At 44.5% G+C, this 19,146-nt stretch overlaps 1 protein-coding gene across 4 annotated transcripts in view; it reads left to right on the top strand.

The window, feature by feature from the left end:
• The first annotated feature begins 3,965 nt into the window (after window positions 1-3,965).
• Window positions 3,966-19,146, top strand: part of FAM184B (family with sequence similarity 184 member B) — a 79,374-nt gene continuing 64,193 nt past the window's right edge. For 3 of the 4 annotated variants that reach the window (XM_045834272.1, XM_045834271.1, XM_045834274.1), the window contains exon 1: window positions 11,993-12,606. In XM_045834272.1, the coding sequence (XP_045690228.1) occupies window positions 12,460-12,606 (147 nt within the window). In that variant the 5' untranslated portion in view covers window positions 11,993-12,459. Of the gene's footprint in view, window positions 4,006-11,992; window positions 12,607-19,146 lie in introns of those variants that run through there. The other variant, XM_045834273.1, reaches the window with a different exon arrangement.

The following is a 19,146-nucleotide window of genomic DNA, read 5'->3' as shown; positions in this document are numbered from 1 at the left end:
AGAAGTCATTTGGGTTATTTTGTTTAGTATGTTTTTATTGATTATGCTATTACAATTGTCCCAATTTTTTCTCCTTTGCCCCCCTCTGCCCAGTACGCACCTTCCCTCCAGCAATCCCCCACCCTCCTTAGTTCATGTCCACGGGTCATACTGATACATAAATATTTTTACCTCTTTAATGACGATTCTCTAATTTTGGCTCCAGTGCTGGAGAACTCAGTAACTTTCTGAGCAGCCCATTAGTTTTAAATATACTCATTGGAAATTCAGTCATTCATCTAATAACATTAGAGAATGCCTACTATAATCCAGGCACTGGGAATGCAAAATTAACATACTACACATAAGAAATTAGTTTTGAAGTATATTGAACCAAGATAAATTATCCCAAAGCTTTTGGCCATTGATGCCATTTTTGCTCTCTGGTTACAATAAATAAGGCTAATCCTTATCCTGGCCCTTAAGTATTTGAAAGTGGGGCAGCCATCCAAATCTAGTGTAAATGCATGTGGAAGGCACACTCCAACAAACCACATGAGGGGAAGTCGGCCAAGTGTGAATAGAGAAAATAAGTAGGTATTTTGTACACAGGTTTAAATTGTGTATGCTAAGTTCATAGGGCAATGGCATACAAAGAATAGGGCTGGAAATATTTTGCTCATGGCTGGGGTTATATATATATATATATATATATATATAAACTTCCAACTTTATAAGACAACTTTGTAGAAGCTCCTGGCTTTGTTAGTCCACCGATGAGCAATAACCTTTCGGTTGAGGGAACTAGACTAGGTGACATAGCTACTAGGTATTCTGTGTCCAGTTGCTGTGATCAAAAGGAAAAGATGGTGTCTCTTCACCAATTTAAAACAATTTAGTTCACGGGTATGTGTATGAGTCTGATCATGATACAATCTCTATGCTCTTTAATTGTTGGTAGCTGTGGGATTATGTGAAAGCTTTGGAAGTGAAACCAAGAAAATGGGAAGAAAAAGATAAAACAGTGATTTGACACTTGCTAGCGACCCAGCTCCCATTAGCTGTGAGAGCTGTGACAAGCTCTTCTCACTGAGATACGGGAAAGGAGTGCCTGGTTTAAAAATAATTTGAAGTGGTGTGGCAGGCGGGCGGTTACCCAAGTTGTTGGTTGTAAACAGCATTGAGTCAGCTGTTAAAATGTTAGCGACAGGTTTTAGGGTTGGATTATAAAACAGTGAGGTGACTGACATTTGGGCATTTTATTTCAGAAGACATAGATGACCACAACACATGACAGGAAAATCCCTGGAGTCATTTGGAAAGTGATACCCCCTTCCCTGGAGTAGGCCATGATCAGCAATCGTCCCGGAGACTCAGTATCCTGATCAGCCAAGCAAAATTAAAACTGAGTATACACGGAGACTAAGCCAGTGTGGTATTGAATTAGATTTCAACAGAAACCAGGTGGAAGAGTCTTAAAAGAAGTGTTGCAATTTGCAAATTGAGGAGCTGATAATGTCTTCTGGAGTGGGGGAGTACATTTTAGTTAAATGCTAACCTCTTGCTTAATGTTAATATTTCTAGCCATAGTGTCAAGTGTGGAACCTGATGCTCCAATATTATCAGCTAGTGTTCTATAATGGATTAATCAGGCAATGGTCTAGTAGGGACAACGTCCTTTGGGAGGCACCCAAACAACTGGAACAATCCAGGGGCGTGGCCATGTTCCATCGAGAAGACCCTGGGTTGGTTTTATGATTGCACCTTGGGCAACCGGAATGCATTGGTAAGGTGGGAGAGTTCTGGTGACACAGGAAGCCAACCACAACTGAGAGACACTGAATTCCTATATTAATTGAAGGCATTAATGGCCACAGCCTACATGTTCCGTGGGGACTTCTCACAAAGTGGGTCATATGGTGTTGGCCCCTGGCTACCTGCCTGGCAGTAACAATTTCCCAGTGGCTTGAATGCTTTGGTCCAGATCCCAGTTTCCTTTGAATCCAGTTGGTTTTGTTTCGTTTTGTCTTGTTTTGTTTAATGTTGGTCACTTTGTTACTTATGACACGTTGTTTCTTTAAATGTGTTGGGTTGCCAAATTTAGCAAAAATGCAAGACACCCAAATAAACTTCAGTTTCAGATAAACAATGAAAAATGGGACATACTTATACTAGAAAAATAATTTATTATTTTTCTGAAATTTAAATTTAACTGGCATCTGGTGTTTTATCTGGCAGCCCAAACAAACAAACAAATAAATAAATATGTTGGTAGCATTGGTTCAGCTTGGGTTGCAGTCATGTCGCTGTTTCTAGGAAACAGTCTTCCTGTTGTGTGGTGCTTTCTTACCTCCAAGTACTTGATGGGGGGAAGAGGAGGCTAACACACAGTTGACACTGGTTCACACGTTGCAGAGAAATGAAGGAAGACCAATTAGGCTAAAAGGCCAAAAATTACACAATGTTAATAAATTACATTAGTACTTCTAGACATTTTTATAATTTTATAAAATGCTGTCTCAATAATGGGTAGATTGTTTTCTTGTTTATGTGTGTTTTAAGCAGTTATTTTCTCCTTTGCCATGAAGGGAAAAATTAAGTATCTTTTAAAATTCAAATATTTGATGAGTTGTACAGTTCTGGCAGCAAAGTCTTCACTGCAGGAAAGGTCCAGAAATTGGAACACATCTTTTCCTTTCAGAACCCCCAAAAGACTCAAGGATTTGAAGCACAAGTTACCCTGGAAGGTGGAAATGAGGAGCAGAGTTGGAAACAAGGGTAATATTTGAAAGTTTATTTGTGCCCTCATTTTGTAGCTAGGTGTCTGTCCCTCTTTCTAGCCAAAGATTGGAGACTTAATATCTGGGGAAATTAAAGCAAAGTCCCAGTGAGACTTAGGACTGGGCTGGAGGAGAATGATAGTGAGGTGCTGTACTGAAGACAGGAAGATTGAGAGACTGAGTCGTCCAAACATTATGAGCCATCAGACCCTTTTGTCCACCCAGTTACATCATCTGACAGCCAGACTTACGCCCAACCCTGTCTACCCCATCCACAAAGATGAACAATTTAACATAAACAGCTGCCACTTGGTTATTTGTTACAGTGGAATCCAGAACCCACAAGGCCTGCTCATTCATAACAGCTTTCAGTCACCTGAACTCACCATAAACTGATAGCCAGGAATCATTAGGTATTTGAGGATAACTTCAACGAGGAAAGATGAATACTGAAATGAACCTGGAAAAAAAATTGGAACTAATGCAGGAAACAAAACTTCCAAAGAAGCTGTAATATGCTCAGAAACATAGGAGAATATATTGCATCCGTGATGTAACAGGATTCCATTAAAAAACAACAATCAGAAAATAAGAAGATTGGAAAAGTAGAAGAGCCAAAATTAAACAGTCAACAGATGAGTTGGAAGATAAGCAGGACAAAAAGGCAGAGATAAGGAAAGAACGAAAAGGAAAATGAGCAGATCAGAATTGGATACAACCAACATCTGATTAATAAGAGCCTCAAAATGAGAGAATAGAGAAAGGAGGTGAAGAGACAAAACAAAATTAAAGAACATTGCCCAAAAATACAAGACGTGAGTCTCCTAAAATGATCCACTGAGTGCCCGGCACAATGAATTAAGACAAAAAGCACATCACTATATTTCAGGATATACTAGGTTTAAAGATCCTAACAGTTTCCGAAGGGGAAAACAAGGTTTACATAAATGGATGTTTTCGGAATGGCATTTAGACCTTGGGAGCAGCACGGGATGTTAGAAGACTGAAAGCAAGACCTTCAAATGTAAGGGGAAAAATTAATTCTAACCTACAATTCTATATCCAGACAATCCAACCAAGTATGGGGCTAAAATAAATTTAGATTTGCATGGTCTCAAAATTTTACCTTACCATGTACCCTTTCTTAGGAGGCTACCGGAGGATGTGCGTCAACAAAACAAAGGAGTAATCCACATAAGAAGGCATGGGATCCTGAAAACATATCTCTCAAAGGAACACAATGAAGGTAGGTCCTGGGATGGCAACTGTGTCAAGTAAGTAGGGTGGGGTTTCAGGAAGTAAGTCTCTAGGAAACGTGGGACAAAGTGAGTATATGGAGAATGTGAAGAAGAATGAGACAGATGTTGGGAAATGAGGGGAAAAGAATAAGATAATTACATAGGGAACTAGGTTAATAAGACAACAAGAAGGACACCGAACACACATTTTTGGATGAGTGTCACTGTCACAAAAGTAAACCTGAAATTTTGTTTTTTAAATGTCATTACAGTTTTAGCAGTCAGATTTAGTAGTCAGATTAAGAATATAATACCATTGTAGTAATATCAGCAATTCGATCCTTCAGGCATCATACTCCACAATTGCAACAGGTAATCACTTTCCATAAGATGTGCGCTGTAGAAAATGTTTTCAGAAAACAAAATTATTCAATAATTTGTTTTATAAGAGAAACAATGTCTCTTGCTTAGGTGAATCTCAAAATCTTGGTCCCTGAATTTTTGTTGATAGAAATGATGCATAATTTACAGAGTAATTTCAACAAGGTTTTCATTTAAATTTTAGCCTTTGTGAGCTCAAAAGTATAAGGAATTATCTACTTCTTTAAAAACAGTATTTTGAAATTTTATAGTTTTTCATCCTCCATACTGTTTTGCTATCAAGACATAGTTATATATCCAGTGACAGAGCCATTAGACCAGGGGCGTCAAACTCATTTTCCCTGGGCGCCGCATCAGCCCCACGGTTCCTTCAAAGGGGCCGATGTAATTTCAACTCCTTAACATTTATACAGTCCTAAAATTATTTCGGCTCTTTGAAGGCAACCGTGGGGCTGATGTAGCCCCCAGGGAAAATGAGTTTGATGCCCCCGTATTATATACAATCCTACGTAACACGGTAGACTTTTTTTGTATGAGTTACAGTTGAGGGGTTTTTTCCCTACTTTGTTTCTGTTACTATTACGTATTCTCAGAATAAATTTTTATTTAATTGCAAACGATTGTGTGGTGATGTGTTTTTTCTTTGTCATCAAATCCATTGAGTAAACCATGCCAGACCAATTTTTTTAAAGTAAGGGATAACAACATACCTACATTGAAATACATAAAGTGCACTTGATGATTTTTGCATATGTGTACCCTTATATCAAGATGTACACACTCAGCCCTGGCTGGTGTGGCTCAGTGGACTCAGCATCGGACTGTGAACCAAAGGGTCACTGATTCGATTCCCAGTCAGGGCACACGCCTGGGTTGTGGGCCAGGTCCCCGGTAGGGGGCGCATGAGAGGCAATCACACATTGATGGGTCTCTCCCTGTCTTTCTCCCCCTCTCTAAAAATAAATAAATAAATTCTTTAAAAAAAAAGAGAGATGTATACACACAGATCAAAGAACAAAATTTCTGATTCCCTAGTGCCCTTTCCCAGTCTATTTATTCCTCCCCCCAGAAATATCCACTCTTTTACACATCAGTTAGTTCTGCTTGTTCTCAACTTCATGTGAATGGGGTCATGTATTGTTTTATGCTTGGCTCCTTTCATCAACATAATATATGTGATTCATCCAGGTCTTGGCATGTATCAGTGGTCCATTTTGTTATTGCTGTAGACTGCTCCATTGTGTGAATTCCATGCTGTAATTCATTTATCCCTTCAGCTGTTGGTGGCATTTGAGTTTTTCCAATTTAGGGCTGTTATACATAAAGCTGCCTTAACTACTCTTGTCCCTGTGTTTTGGTGGGTATGTGCACTCACTCCTCTTGGGTATAATACCTAGGAGTCAAATTGCTGTGTCATGGGGTAGGTTATAAAGCAAAAAGACATCAAGTGAACTGATGAAGCTTATTTGTGCCTTGCATCAATTTGGTGTCTGGTACCATCCACAACAGCATCACTGAAGGATTATTTCAAGTGCCTGACCCAGACCTGGCTGGTTTGGCTTAGTTGGTTGGAGTGTCATCCTACAGACCAAAAGGTCATGGTCATTTGATTCCTGGTCAGAGCGCACAACCCAGGTTGTGGGTTTGATCACCAGTTGGGGTGCAGATGAAAAGGCAGTCAATTGTTGTTTCTCTCTCTTTGATATTCTAGATGACACTTAGATTTGTATTGCAGAGACACCATAAATGATTTAAAATTTAAAGAAAAAAAAGCAGTGGTCAGTTCCAGAAAGGGAAATTAAGAAATGGCTTTGTTGAAATATTGATACTCATCCATACATAGATCATCCATATTACCAATACTTAAGTTAAAAACGTTTGAGTTTCCACTGAGTATAGAGCACTCTACTGCTTTGTAAAAAATGGAATTAAAAGCTTTAGTTCCTCCCATTCCTTTTTTGTGTGTTGGAGAGTTCTGTGGTTTAATTGACTAGGAACACCAGAAAAAGACAACAGTATCAAGCTGTCAGATTCATTGCCTGCCTGTTTACCCTAAGGTGAAGTCTAATGCTCTTTGCAGATGGGTCATTAAATTTTTCAGGTGTTGGGAGGAACTACTTACTAGTGCCATTGACTGCTCTTAGCCCTTGTACTCAACTCCCTGTTCCTGGTTTCCTACCTTTGTTACCACTAACGATTTTGGGTAGGAGTACCAAAAAAATGACTGTCAATGCTAGTATTCCTAGACTCGCATTGCCCCCAAACTGTTTTTCCACAAACAATTCGTGGAGCTCATGGTGATCATATTACTGTTTACTGTAAGCTGGCTATGGTTTTGCCACACAGCATTTTACTCCAGACCGTCATGTTCCATGGTGTTATGTCGATGTAGCATAGTCTCAGTGCAGATGCTGCTGTTTTGTTTTGTTTTCTTTTCTTTTGTTTTTCTCCTGTGGGGATGAGAAGAAGCCTTGATACCAGGCTGCCGTTAATGAAGCCCCAGGACTGGTTAATGTGGGTTAGGATTATAATAAAGCATAGTGCCAATTATAGCTATGTGTTTTCTTGAATTGTTCATTCAAAAAGGGAGATGTTTAACAGAAAACTGTAGCTTTCAAAAATAAAGGGATGTAAGCACTTGACAGGAATGCAGAACCGTAAGACCACGGGCCATGCACACTGGCCTGAAAGACGAGCAGGACTAAGGCAGAGAAGGGAAAGAGCCGCCCAGGTGCAAGGCTCAGAAAATACTCAAGAATGTGATCTTGTTTTCAGATTAGTAGAAGTTTATTACCAGTAATAACAGTGATGGAGTTACTCATGCTGCTTAACTGATGAGAGGAAAAAAATGACTAAGCAAAAGCTAAAAGATTACCTTAACAAATTTCTACTAAAGAAATCACCTAAGGCAGCACTTGGGCTATCAGTCTGGTAAAGATGAATTATTCAGTACCTGTTGGGACAAATGGTTAGCCATCTGGAAAAACATAAATCTGGATACGAGCCTCACTCCATAGATCAACCTAAATCCCAACTATATAAAAAATGTAAATACTGTGTTCTTAAAAATGAAACCATAAAAATGCTAGGAGAAATTGATCCTGAATGAAGAAAGCCTTTCTAAGTGTTGATGCAAAAGCCAGAAAATATAAGAAAAATGACAATACATAAATTTGTCTATGTAAAAATTTAAAATATCTATAGAACATAAGAGAGTTAAATTACTAACTGGGGGGAGGTCTGCTTGTATATTACAGGCAAAGTGCTAAAAGCCCCTACAAAGAAAGGGCCTGGATGCTTTAAAACATGATTAAACATAATTTAGGGCATAAAAACAAATTCTAGCCCTTCATGAAGGAGACAGTCTCCATTCAGAGAACTACAAAATGGAGCAGAAGGCAGGAAGCTTTTATAGGATAAAGAATAAACAAGGGAGAGACAGACAGCAAAAGACCTGGCTGTCTGGAGCCACAGTGTCAAGCTTGTTTGGGCTGAGACGAAACAAGGAAGTGTAAGGACAGAACCCAGAGTTGGCTTGGCGTTCGGGGATTGGCTGCCTGGATACGCAACATTTCTGGTCAAGCGGAACAGTTACAGGAACACAAAGTCATCTACGCTTCCATCTGCTGACCTGGCACCTTGGGCAGGAACAGCTGCATCTTAGGTCTGAAGTTATTTCAACAGAGAGAAGAAAGGCAGGTGAAAGCAGGATACAAAAGGTTTAATTCCCATAAGTGATCAATTTGTAGAAATGTGTTCCAGCAGCCCTGCTAGCAAACAGAGGGAGGCACTCTTCACCTATTGAAGATGTTTGAAGATCAGTAGTGGCTTGTTTGGGCAAGGAAATGGGAAAATGTACATTTTTGTGCGCCATTAATGAGTGTGAATTGGAACAACTTCTGGAGAATGGTATAGCAAAATATATCAACATTTAAAGTTTACTTATCTTTGAAATTGGTTTACTCTAGGATGGATTCCTATGGAAATACTTGCACATCTGTGCAAAGATCCATGTATCCTCTCAAATAGGAAGTTGTCTTGATGCAATAATAACCCCCAAACACACTCAGGCAGGTTATCCCCAATGTCTGAGACAGGAAACTTGACATCCCAAGTTAAGATGCTCCAGTCACTTGGTTTATTGAATCACTCTTAAGTTGAAGTCCATTGGAAAGGGTAGTGAAGGTTAAGACATGGAGGTGAGAGGTCCACGTTATTGCCTCAGTCCTGTGTTACGCAGTGACGTCCATTCTGGGGTACCTGCCTTCACTTCTGATGGTGTGGTTATGAGAACCGCCGCCGAAACTGCCGGGGGCTGGGCAGAGGGAGGATGCGCACATCAGCGGTACGTGCTGGCTCTGTCGGAAGTACACAGGGGCAAGCGTGCCTGCTTAGCGGCCGGCTGAGAGCCGCGTTTTCCACCTGTTTCTGGGCTGAACATGCATGGGGCCAGAATGGGTGTCCGCCATGAATGGGCGTCCGCAGTTTTAGGGGTGATGTAGCCGTCCACCTGAAGGTGGCATCATTTGCACCTTACAATTTATTCTTCCCATCTTTTTCAGTTAGTAACACTCGTGTCTCTTCCATCCTTTTTACATAAATTCCGTTCTGTCTTTATCATGTCTCCCAGTGTACTGTCTGTAGCTGACACATCTTAGGAACTGTTTCTCATGTGTGTCGTAGATCTCTTTTGTTTTCCCTGCTCTTTAAAGCAATTCAATATTCTCATAATACAGCAAACACAAACTATAAACACATGTTCAAATGTGCCTAAAAATAAAAAAAAAAAAAGAATTGTTCTACAGAGGATAGGCCAAATAAGTCATCATTGTGTGTAATAGAGTACCGGCTGTTGGAAATAGCAATGATCTTTATTGGCAAAAGAAAAAATTGTATGTCCATTTTTATTGAATGAATAGTGTTCAGAAACATTTACAGCGCCCTGTTTATGTGTTAAAGTACATATTCGTATATAAAATTTCCTAGGTTGTGCACTGAGATCCTTCCAGACATTTCTCTCAAAGTCTGGAGGATCTCAAAATATTAACAGTAATTTTCTTAGAGTTGGGGGTTTGGGGTGATTTTTGTTTATTTGCACTCATTCTTTATAACAGGTGAGATGAGGAGGTACTACAAAAAAAAAGCTTACATTTTTATAAGCTAAAGAAAAAACAAACCAGTGTTGGTTTTTAAAAGTTTCCCATGGCCAGCATTTTGCTCTGGGAAGAATAGCCTTTGCAGTTGGATAGACAGATCCATTTACCAGCTGCATGAGAGCGGTTTCGTAGCCTTCCTTAGCTTCGGTTTTCCAGTCTGTAGAATGAGATAAAGAATGCCTTAGTGGAGATGAGAACGTTTGCAAAGGGCATAGCACAATGTCAAGATGACCTTAGTGGGCTAATAAATGTTCTTCCACCCCTGTATTTGATAACATGCTGAATCCTCGTCTGCCCCTCTGTTTCATTCCTGGTGGTGTGAAAGGACCAACCAAACGTGGTGCTAGAAAATCCCAGCAGCTGCAGAAGACTCTTTCCAAGACAGGCTAGCTTGTGGCACCCAGATTACAGTAGCTGTGGCCCAATAAAGCTGGGAAGGGAATCTGGTTTCCCTACTGCCTTCTGGCTACCCCACTACGAAGCTGGAAGTATAATATAATATTTTCTATTGCAAAACACATTGGCCCCTGGATCTAATAACACTGCATTTAAGGGAGTAAAACTTGGGGTTGGACTGTAGTACTACTAAACTCTGGTGTGCACAGGGTCATCTGGAGCGGTGGTTCACGGTCCTGTGCAGACCCACCATCACCTTTTTTACAATGTTCATGTTGCTATCTTGAAATTCACGGATAATTTTTTAAATCATTGTGCACCCTTTTAAAATCAGTATAATTTCTTGACAGTAAATAAAGGAGAAATAAGAGGAAAGATTATAATCATGCATTTCAATATAGAAATTCTCCGGCGTGATTAACTTTATGACGTTGCACTGCTCACATGTTTCCACATTGAGGCAGACTCACCGTGAAACCAGCAGTTAAAATACAAATGTGTTGGATTCGCCACCAAATACCATGAGCCAAATGGCTGCTGATGGTACCTTCCAGAATGGCCAACAGGGTTCGGTCAAGTTCAGGACCAAAAAGGCAAATTTCCCTCCAGTTTATACACTGGTTGAATTCTCATAAACATTCAGTATGTGTAAACGCTCTGCAGAAAATACTCTAAATATGCGATGTGGAATTTACTAAGTAGAGAACTTGTGTGAAGTATAGATCCCTGAACACCCCACTCCAGGGAGTTTTGACTCGGGGAGTCCAGGATAGGACCCGGAATCCACATCAACCTGGTAGTGGTTCTCACTCGGGCATTCTGTTTTCTTTTCTTTCTTTCTTTTTTTAATGTTTGTTTATTTTTAGGGAGAGGGAGAAGGAGAGAGAGAGAAACATCTATCCATTTTTTGCATGCCCACAACCTGGCAGGCAGGGATCTGGCCCACACACCCAGGCCTGTGCCCTGACTGGGAATGGCATTTGCAGAGCAGTGCCCAGTCCACTGAGTCACACCAGTGCTGGCCAGGCATTCTGTTTGCTAAATGAACTGGGGGAAGGGGTGGCTGTTCTAGAGAGGGAACCTAAAACGATAAACTAGGAACCAAAAACTCAAGATTGGTCATTCCTATGTAGTGTAATGTACTGAGATGAAACTAGGAATTTAGAATATCTCAGTTTCGGACATAAGTCTGCTACTTGTAATTGCCTAACTTGGTACAACTTTTTTGTGTGTCTATTTACTCATCTGTAAAAAAATAGTTATTGTACCTGTAGAGTGGAGGGATGGGATTGTGGTTTCTGAGACTGAAGCTTGCTTGCTTTATTTGTCAAGATTATTAAAACTCGATGACGCTAACTCCACTTTCAGAAAATCTGGATGGGGTGCTGTCACTTTCCTAAAAGCCCACTGAAACCAGAAAAAGCAAGCCACCAAAAAAAAAGGGGGGGGGATTAGCCCACTCACCAAACAGACAGACACCAACTCACAATCTGGGAGTATGGATAAGGACGAGTCGCTTCACTTTCACTGGCTTTGGCTTACTCAGACTTGCAGCTCCATCTGCTACTCAGTTACTCCTCAGTTCCTCCTCCTCTCTCCCACACCTGCCACTGTCCTAGCCACCTATTTTCTTTGCGCCCCTTCCCCCTTCCCGGCACTGTGCGTCGTCGTCCCCGGTTTCAGTCACCAGCTCGTGGGCCACCCCTTTGGCTTTCCCCTTCGTTCGGTGATCGGGGCAATCCTCCCGCCCCATCTGGCTCCTCTCCAAGATGGGGAAAGTGGGGACTCCCCGTTGCAGACCCTACGGGGCCCACACTGCGCGCCCCGGTCCCCCTCACCTCCTCTCGTCCTCGACACTCGCTCTCACCTCCCTGCCCCCCTATCAGCATCCCACCCTCCCACCCCAAACTGGGGGTCCGAGGCTCCCGAGCTGCCTGCTGAATAAGCTGGTGAAGGTGCCGGGTTCCCCGTCACTGCGTTCACCCTGAAGCATATCCCAGGGGCTCCTCCCCAGATCTTGCGCACCGGCTGCGGGAGGCTGAGGCCAGCTCCTCTTCCTCCTTAGCCGGGATGTCCACCACGGGCGGGGGCCGTCGCCACTGAGTCTGGAGCCCGGCACCACCCACTTGTCGGAGAGCGCCGCGCGGGGCCAGCGCAAATCTCTCCACAGCCAGTGGCTCCTGCTCTCGTAAGCCCTATCATTTCAGGCAAACACACGCGCCGGCCGGGAGCAGGGCGTAGGTCACGAGCAGCACGTGCGGGTCCTCGGCGTCTCGCTGCAGGGTGAGGGTGCCCGCAGTGCCAGCGAGAGCGCCGGAGGGGGGAGAGTGGGCGCACGGGCGGCCGGGAGGCGGCAGTCCGGGGGAGCAGGGGCCACGCGGCAGTGCGGGCGGCGGGACTGCAGTGCCGCCTCTCCAGAGAAAGCCCACACGCTCACACGCCCGCGCGCGCGCGCACACACACACACGTGCACACTGTAAGCAGCGAGAACACGAGCAAGAGCCCATACGCTCTGGACACGTTTTAGCGATGGCTTCTGCCCTCAACAGCAAAATTCACGCGCCCGGGACTTGCCTGGGCTCCAAAGCTGAGGCCCACGGCGGCGCCAGCTGGAGAATGGACTGCGACCCCGAGATGCACGTGAAAATGTGCAAGAAGATAGCCCAGCTCACCAAGGTAAGGTGAGGTGCAGCGAGCAGGCTCGCTGCGCTCCCGGGGTTCCCGGGCCAGGGAGTGAGTGCGGACGCGCGCGGGGGGAGGCCCAGGCCAAAGCCAGGCTGAAACTTTGTCTCAGAGGCCAACCCAGAAGGAACGCGGTGCCGAGTCTTGGTGGCTTGACCTTCTGGATGCACCATGCTAACGCAGCTGAGCCAGAGGATCCTTGACAAGGAAACTGCTCCAGCCTGCGTGCTGAGCAGGTGGTCTGTGCTCCCCAGGTGGGGATGTGAATCCAATTGGAGCAGTGCTAGTGTGTGTGTGTGAGTGTGTTTTGCTGGCTCTGCTCAAGTGATCGTGCTTGGAATGTTGTGGTTTCATTCATCGAGGTACTTGACAGTCAGGGAGGTGGTGTGCGCTCTGTTTAAACACTTGATTCATTTATTCCTTCCTTGAACAAATATTTGAGTCATTTGTTCAGTGCCAGCAGCTTGCGTGGCACCGTACTAAACCTGGAAGGCAGCCCGGAGGACTTGCTAACACATCGGGTGTGGACGTGTGCGGGAGTGTAAATAAGCAAGCGCAGGCTTCACCGTTTAATTATGGGGTTTACAAAGGACCTTGGGAGGTCAGCCAGCCCGTCGCCTCGCCTCATCCCAGGGCCCAGACTGAACCTCCAGAGACTGTGGTATCTTCCTTAGGAGCATCAGCAAGGAGACACCACTCTGCCCTTTATTAGCCCTCTGTGGCTTCCCAGCTAGGCGCTCCCCGGGTTCGGTTCCCCGGTGTGCCTTGTGGGTAGAGGAAGAACAACAGCCTTCTGCGCCTGGATTGGGTGGTTTCCCCTGGGCTTTCCTTTGGATTTCATAATAAACTCCGGGTCCTGGCTTGGTCCAGTAGTGCACGAGACACGCTCTCTTCCCTGTTTCCCTCCAATTTCCCTGCCCTGGCTGGGTGGCTCTGTTGGTTGGAGCAGCATCCCATGCACCAGAGGTTGTGGGTTCAACTCCCGGTCAGGGTTTGATCCTGGGTCTGGGCACTGTGGGAGGCAATGAGTAGATGTTTCTCTTTTACCCTCTCTCTTCCTCTCTAAAAATCAATAAAAACATGTCCTGGGGTGAGGATTAATAAATAAAATAAGAAGGAACTCCTTAATTTATTCACAGTACTTTGTACCTGCTAAACAGCTAATGTATGTTAGTAGAGTAAATAAATATTTATTTACACAGTGGCCCAAAGTCCAGGATGCACATTAAATCCACCTGGAGAGCTTTTAAACACACACCAGTGAGAGGAATGTGGCGATAGAGAAAATACAAATATTTGTATCGATGTTAAATTCACAGGCATTGACAACTACACTGAGGCTATGCGAGAAAGTATCTTTATTCTGAACAAATGCATGTTGAAATGTGTCTTTTAAGAAAGTAAGAGTGATGTCTTACTCTCAGAGCATTTTCTTTTAGAAATAAAATAGAGAAAATAAAATAGAGAAGGAGAGCAAATGATGAAACAAATGGTACCAAATGTTAAGACTAGATGAATCTGGATAAACAGTTTGTGGATGTTCACTGTATCTCTTTTTTGGCATTTCCCCCACCCCTACACTTGAAATATTTCTAAATAAAAAGGTAAAAACAAAAGGCATACAAGGCCCCAGTCCCCGTCTTAGGCGGGGAGGGGAGAGTGGCGGCGGGCGTGGCTGTGTCCCCAAAGCCCCTCGAGACAAGAACGCGGGGTTAAGAACCCCGGTGTTAGAACAGCTGCGGCGCTGAACTGCAGAGCGGGCACAGAGGAGCTACTCGGGACCACAGGAGTCCCACCTCCATTCCCACCCATCAGCCGCTCGGGAGCCGTGGAGGTGTTCAGATCCACCGTGCCGGGGGTGCTGGTGTTCAAGTGACCCTCATTTTACTTCATAATGGCCCCAAAGCCATTCACATAACTCTCCTTACAGTATATTGTTGTTATTGTTCTATTTTATTATGGTACTGTCATCAGTCTCTTACTGTGTCTAATTTATTAATTCAAGTTTATCATAGGGTATGTCTGTATGTGTAGGAGAAAACATAGCTTCTATGGAGTTTGGTACTGTCCTCGGTCTCGGGCATTCATGGGAGGTGTTGGAACACCTTTCTGTGGATATGGGGGGACTCCTCTGTCTGTAGACACTTCCTTTGTTTCATGGGGCGTTCTGGAGGTCAAAGCCACTGTTTCCAGCCCAACCAGATCAAGGGAGCTGTTTCTCGTCACGTTCCAGAACCTGACCAAGGTCTGTCAAGACACACGAGCAGAAACAATGATGTCGGATGGGAGCGGGTGGGATCGGGGTGGGGAGGTGGCAGGGATGGGGGGGAGGGACGCTGTCCTGGAAAACAGACACTGGGGACAAAATTAGAAATATTAAGGAAAAAGAATTACACTTTCTACATGCTGTGATCTTTTAAATGAACTTGAACTTGATTTATTTCTAGAGGGATATTTCCTCCTCTTCTTTGCACTCACACGTGTAGATTTACAATGGACTGTGAGTAAAAGCGAAGACACCTGCAGAACACACGAACCACGTGGGGGTTACCCTTGGGATGCGCTTCCTCCCGCTAAGAGGCCATCTCTTCAGAGAGGCCTTTCCTGACCTTCCGGTGCAAAGGGACCCACTGTGCTCACCTTGTAATTGGGAAAGATAATTCCATCTTCCTTGGTGATTTGCTGTGAGGTTTCGCTAATTTAACTTACGTTCGTAAGTGGGGCACCTCACCCAGGGCCAGACACAAAGCGAGCTTGACAGATGTTGCTTTGCCGTTGCTTCCCGAGCTAGAAGACCTTCGGAGGGATAGAACTGCTGTCCAGTCGTCAAAACGAGCCCCCTAGGGCAAAGCCAGCCCTGCTCCGGGGCTAGAGGCCAGGGCGGTGTCTGAAGGCTGCGGCAGTGGTGGCTGTTGCCACAGGCGTCCTCAGCAACTGGCTGCCACGTGAGCCCCATGTTTACAAGGCTTAATGGTGTGGGAGTTTTAGTGCACCCACTGACTCCCTCGGCTTTTCTGGAAAACCCTGCTGCCTGCAGGAGCTCGTTCTGGGAGCCGGTTAAGCAGCCCCACACCAGTCTGCCTTAGGGTTCTAGATTTGAAAACGGCAGGTCTGTTTTAACAAGACCTCTCCGATGGAATCTTTTAATTTAATGATGTGATCCGTGATGTAAGGGCCGCTGTCTCACAAAAACCGTTTCGCCATACACAGCAGGAAGAACACCTTCAGTTGGGTGTCCTTGAACCCTACTGACATGACGCCACTTCTTCGTAACTGTTCAGGCCTCTGCGTGTCTCCCTGGCCTTCTTCCAATCCGCCCTCCACACAGCAGCCAGGACGACCTCAAAACTGACGCCGACCCTCCGACACGGCGGGTGGGAATGTGCACGCCGCAGCCACTTTGGCAAAACCGTCGGGCCGCTCCTCACGCGATAAACACAGTCGTCATATAAACCAGCAGTTCCGTGCCTGGGTATGTACCCAAGAGAAATTAAAACATACACCTACACAAAAGCTGCTGCAAAGTATTCACAGCAATGTTATCCACAATAGCCAAAATGCGAACAAACTAAATGTCCGTCCGTTGAAGAATGGGAACGTAAAATGTGGTACAGAGTGTGGTACAGTGGGGGGTAGTGGTTAAGGGGTGCGGGGCTTCTCGTGGGGTGATGAAAATACTCCAGAGTCCGGTGTAGTGATGGCTGTGTGACTCTGTGAAGACACTGCAACCCGCTGATTCGTGACTTTAAATGGACGAATTGTATGGCAGAGGAATCATAGCTCAATACATAAAATTTAAACACACCAAAACAAACAAGCTGAATCTTGTCTTTCTCCTGTTTAAAACCGGGTCTGAGGGCAGTTCTGGAGGTCGAACCGATCAGTGCACCCCCATTCTCCCTTTGCACGTCGCCCTGGTCCCGGCTGCCTGGCTCCACCCCCACCCTGCCGTGCCCTCCCAGCAGGCCCTGCAGTCGGTGCGCCCTTGCCTCTCCCGCACTGGCCAGAGTGAGCTTCTGAAATACAAACCAGAGCACCTCATTGTCCCGTCTAAGCCCACCAACGTTCCCCGTTTCACTCGGAAGAACATTGTTCACGTAGAATGAATTCTCTGTCGCAGTCCCTGGAGGTGGCTGCTGCGGGCTTCTCGGCGTCAGCTCCGCGGCTGCACCCGCCGTCCTTCAGGGCCTTCGTATGGGACCGGTCCTTGCTGCTTGGAACCTTGTCCTCCGGGTTCCTTCTGCCTGACCCTTGCTCGGATGTCCCTCCAGACAGGGCCCCTGCTCCTTGGACGCTGTGCCGCGCCCCTCCCTGAGACCCCCTCCGCCCCATCTGCCAGTCACACACTCTCCCTCCATCTGCTTCTTGCTTTCCCTTCCCCCCACGGGAAGGTCGGCAGGGGGCAGAGGGTTCTGCCTGCTTTGTCCTCTCCTGTAGCTCCAGTGTCTAGACAGTGCCTCGTGCGTGATGGGGGCCCAGTTCACACACAGACTAATGAACAAAACGCTCCCTGGACCTCCTACTCTCCTAGGGTAAAATGTCACGTTTGAGCATGGCCTGCACGTGGTCCTTTAGTGGGAGTGTGGGGAGGCCCCTCTTTCTCCCAAGGCCAGAGCTCGGGAAGCGCTGGCATCGAATTTCCGGTTTTCTGAGCGCGGTGGAAAGCTGGACTTCTGTGACAAGTGAGTGGGCTTCCCATCCGCTCCCAGGCTGACAGCTGCCTCAGTCGCTCCCAGCCCCTGACCCCAGACACAGGGTTTGACCGAACTCGGTGCTCCCATGGGGTCAGATGCAAATTCCTTCAGGACACCAGCACTGCAAGGAAGAATAAAAATAACAATGACCCATTATGCAAAGGAAATGCCTATTTTAGAAAAACCAAATATACAGAGAAGCAAAAGAAAAAGATTTAAAGACATCCCCCTCCAATTAGAACTATATTGATATAATAAACTTTCACGTATTCTGTATTTTTACATATTCTACTACACTGTTGCCCATACAAATATAGACACCTAGTTTTTAAAATAGAGTTATATCATAAATACTATTGTTACTTGTTTTTTTCCCCTTCACAATAAATCTTGAACTCTCTGGCATAATTTTTAGTGGCTGAGTTAGTACTCTGTCATAGGAATATTGCATAATTTCACTTCATTCATTTAAGAAACACGTATGGAGTGCCTATTCTGGGCCAATTTAAACCTTTGTCTCATGGACCTGACAAGCAAGAGAAGTCGAAAGAGTATGAACAAACAAAATAGAAGGCTCTTGCTCAATGTCATTTGCATTTTTGAATAATTAAAAACTAAAATCATAAAAGAAAAAAACCTAACATATATAATACATAATACACTGAGTCTGGCACAAATAATGCCCCCTTTTCTTACATACAAATCTTTTATTACAAAATCATAAGCATGTAATTCTGTAATATAACAATATCACACTCAAGCACACCAAATGACATTTTAGGTGAAACGTTCAAAGTGCTGTCCATCTCGTGCGAGACATCCGTGTACCCACCAGCCACGCTCAGTGGCAGTACTTCTGCCGGACCCTGTATTGTTTTTAACATAAAACAGTGTCAGCAAACTATTGCTCACAGGCCAAACCCAGCCCACAGCCCATCTTTGTATGGCTGTTAGTCAAGAACAGTTTATACAATTTTAAATGCTTGAACAATATCAAAAAGAAGAATATTTTGTCACATGTGAAAATTACATGTGATTCAAAACTGAGTTCCAAGTCCTAAACCTTTAAAAATGTTTCAGTTCCCTGTCACACCTAATTTGATACCAGGTTTTTTTTTTTCTTGAATAACTTGCCTTTATTCAGTCTTTGTAAGCATCTAGCCCAGTTTTCCTAGGAGCCACAACTTACTTTTGACATGCATATATAGTTGATTTAGTGTGGTGTTAAACTACATAGTTAGAATAGCAAATGCCACTGGCATTATCAGGGGACAATTAGCGTGAGCAGAAGTGTGGTGGATTTCCAGTGGAAGGATAGAAGGTAGTAAGTGATCCTCATGTTGCCTGAATGGAGACTGGTGTAAAGAGCTTCTACTGGTTTTATACAAAAAGTGAATTGCCATTTTGAGACCCTCCCAAGTGAGAAGTATGAAAACACTGAAGGATCTTAGGGACTGAGGGAGGTTCCCTGAGAGAGGCAGGAAATATTACTGGTGGACATTGATTGATTCCAGCCTTTCATTAGTATAATCGATACGGTGATGGGCGTTCTTGAGACTGCATCCCTGCACACTTGCTAGATTATTTCCTTGAGATAGATTTCTGGGAGCAGACCTCACCTGTTACAGGTAGACTCCCATGAAAAACACAGCAAGACCTGGAGAGAGGAATGTGTAGCAGTTGGTTGAAAGCGATCTCACAGACAAGATGTCCTGAGGTTCCGGCTTGTGAGCTGCACAGCTTGCCATTTTAAAAGCCATTTACTACAACTCGCTTCTCCCACAGTCCAAACACTGGCACGGTTTTGTGGGAGCGACACTCGTAGCTACAGAGACAATGG

This window comes from Phyllostomus hastatus, unplaced genomic scaffold, assembly GCF_019186645.2.
Source record: "Phyllostomus hastatus isolate PE091 unplaced genomic scaffold, TTU_PhHast_1.1 phas_contig_196, whole genome shotgun sequence".
In the NCBI taxonomy this organism is placed as follows: domain Eukaryota; kingdom Metazoa; phylum Chordata; class Mammalia; order Chiroptera; family Phyllostomidae; genus Phyllostomus; species Phyllostomus hastatus.
The sequence above is the reverse complement of the archived record's forward strand: the minus strand, read 5'-3'. Positions and strand labels throughout refer to the sequence as shown.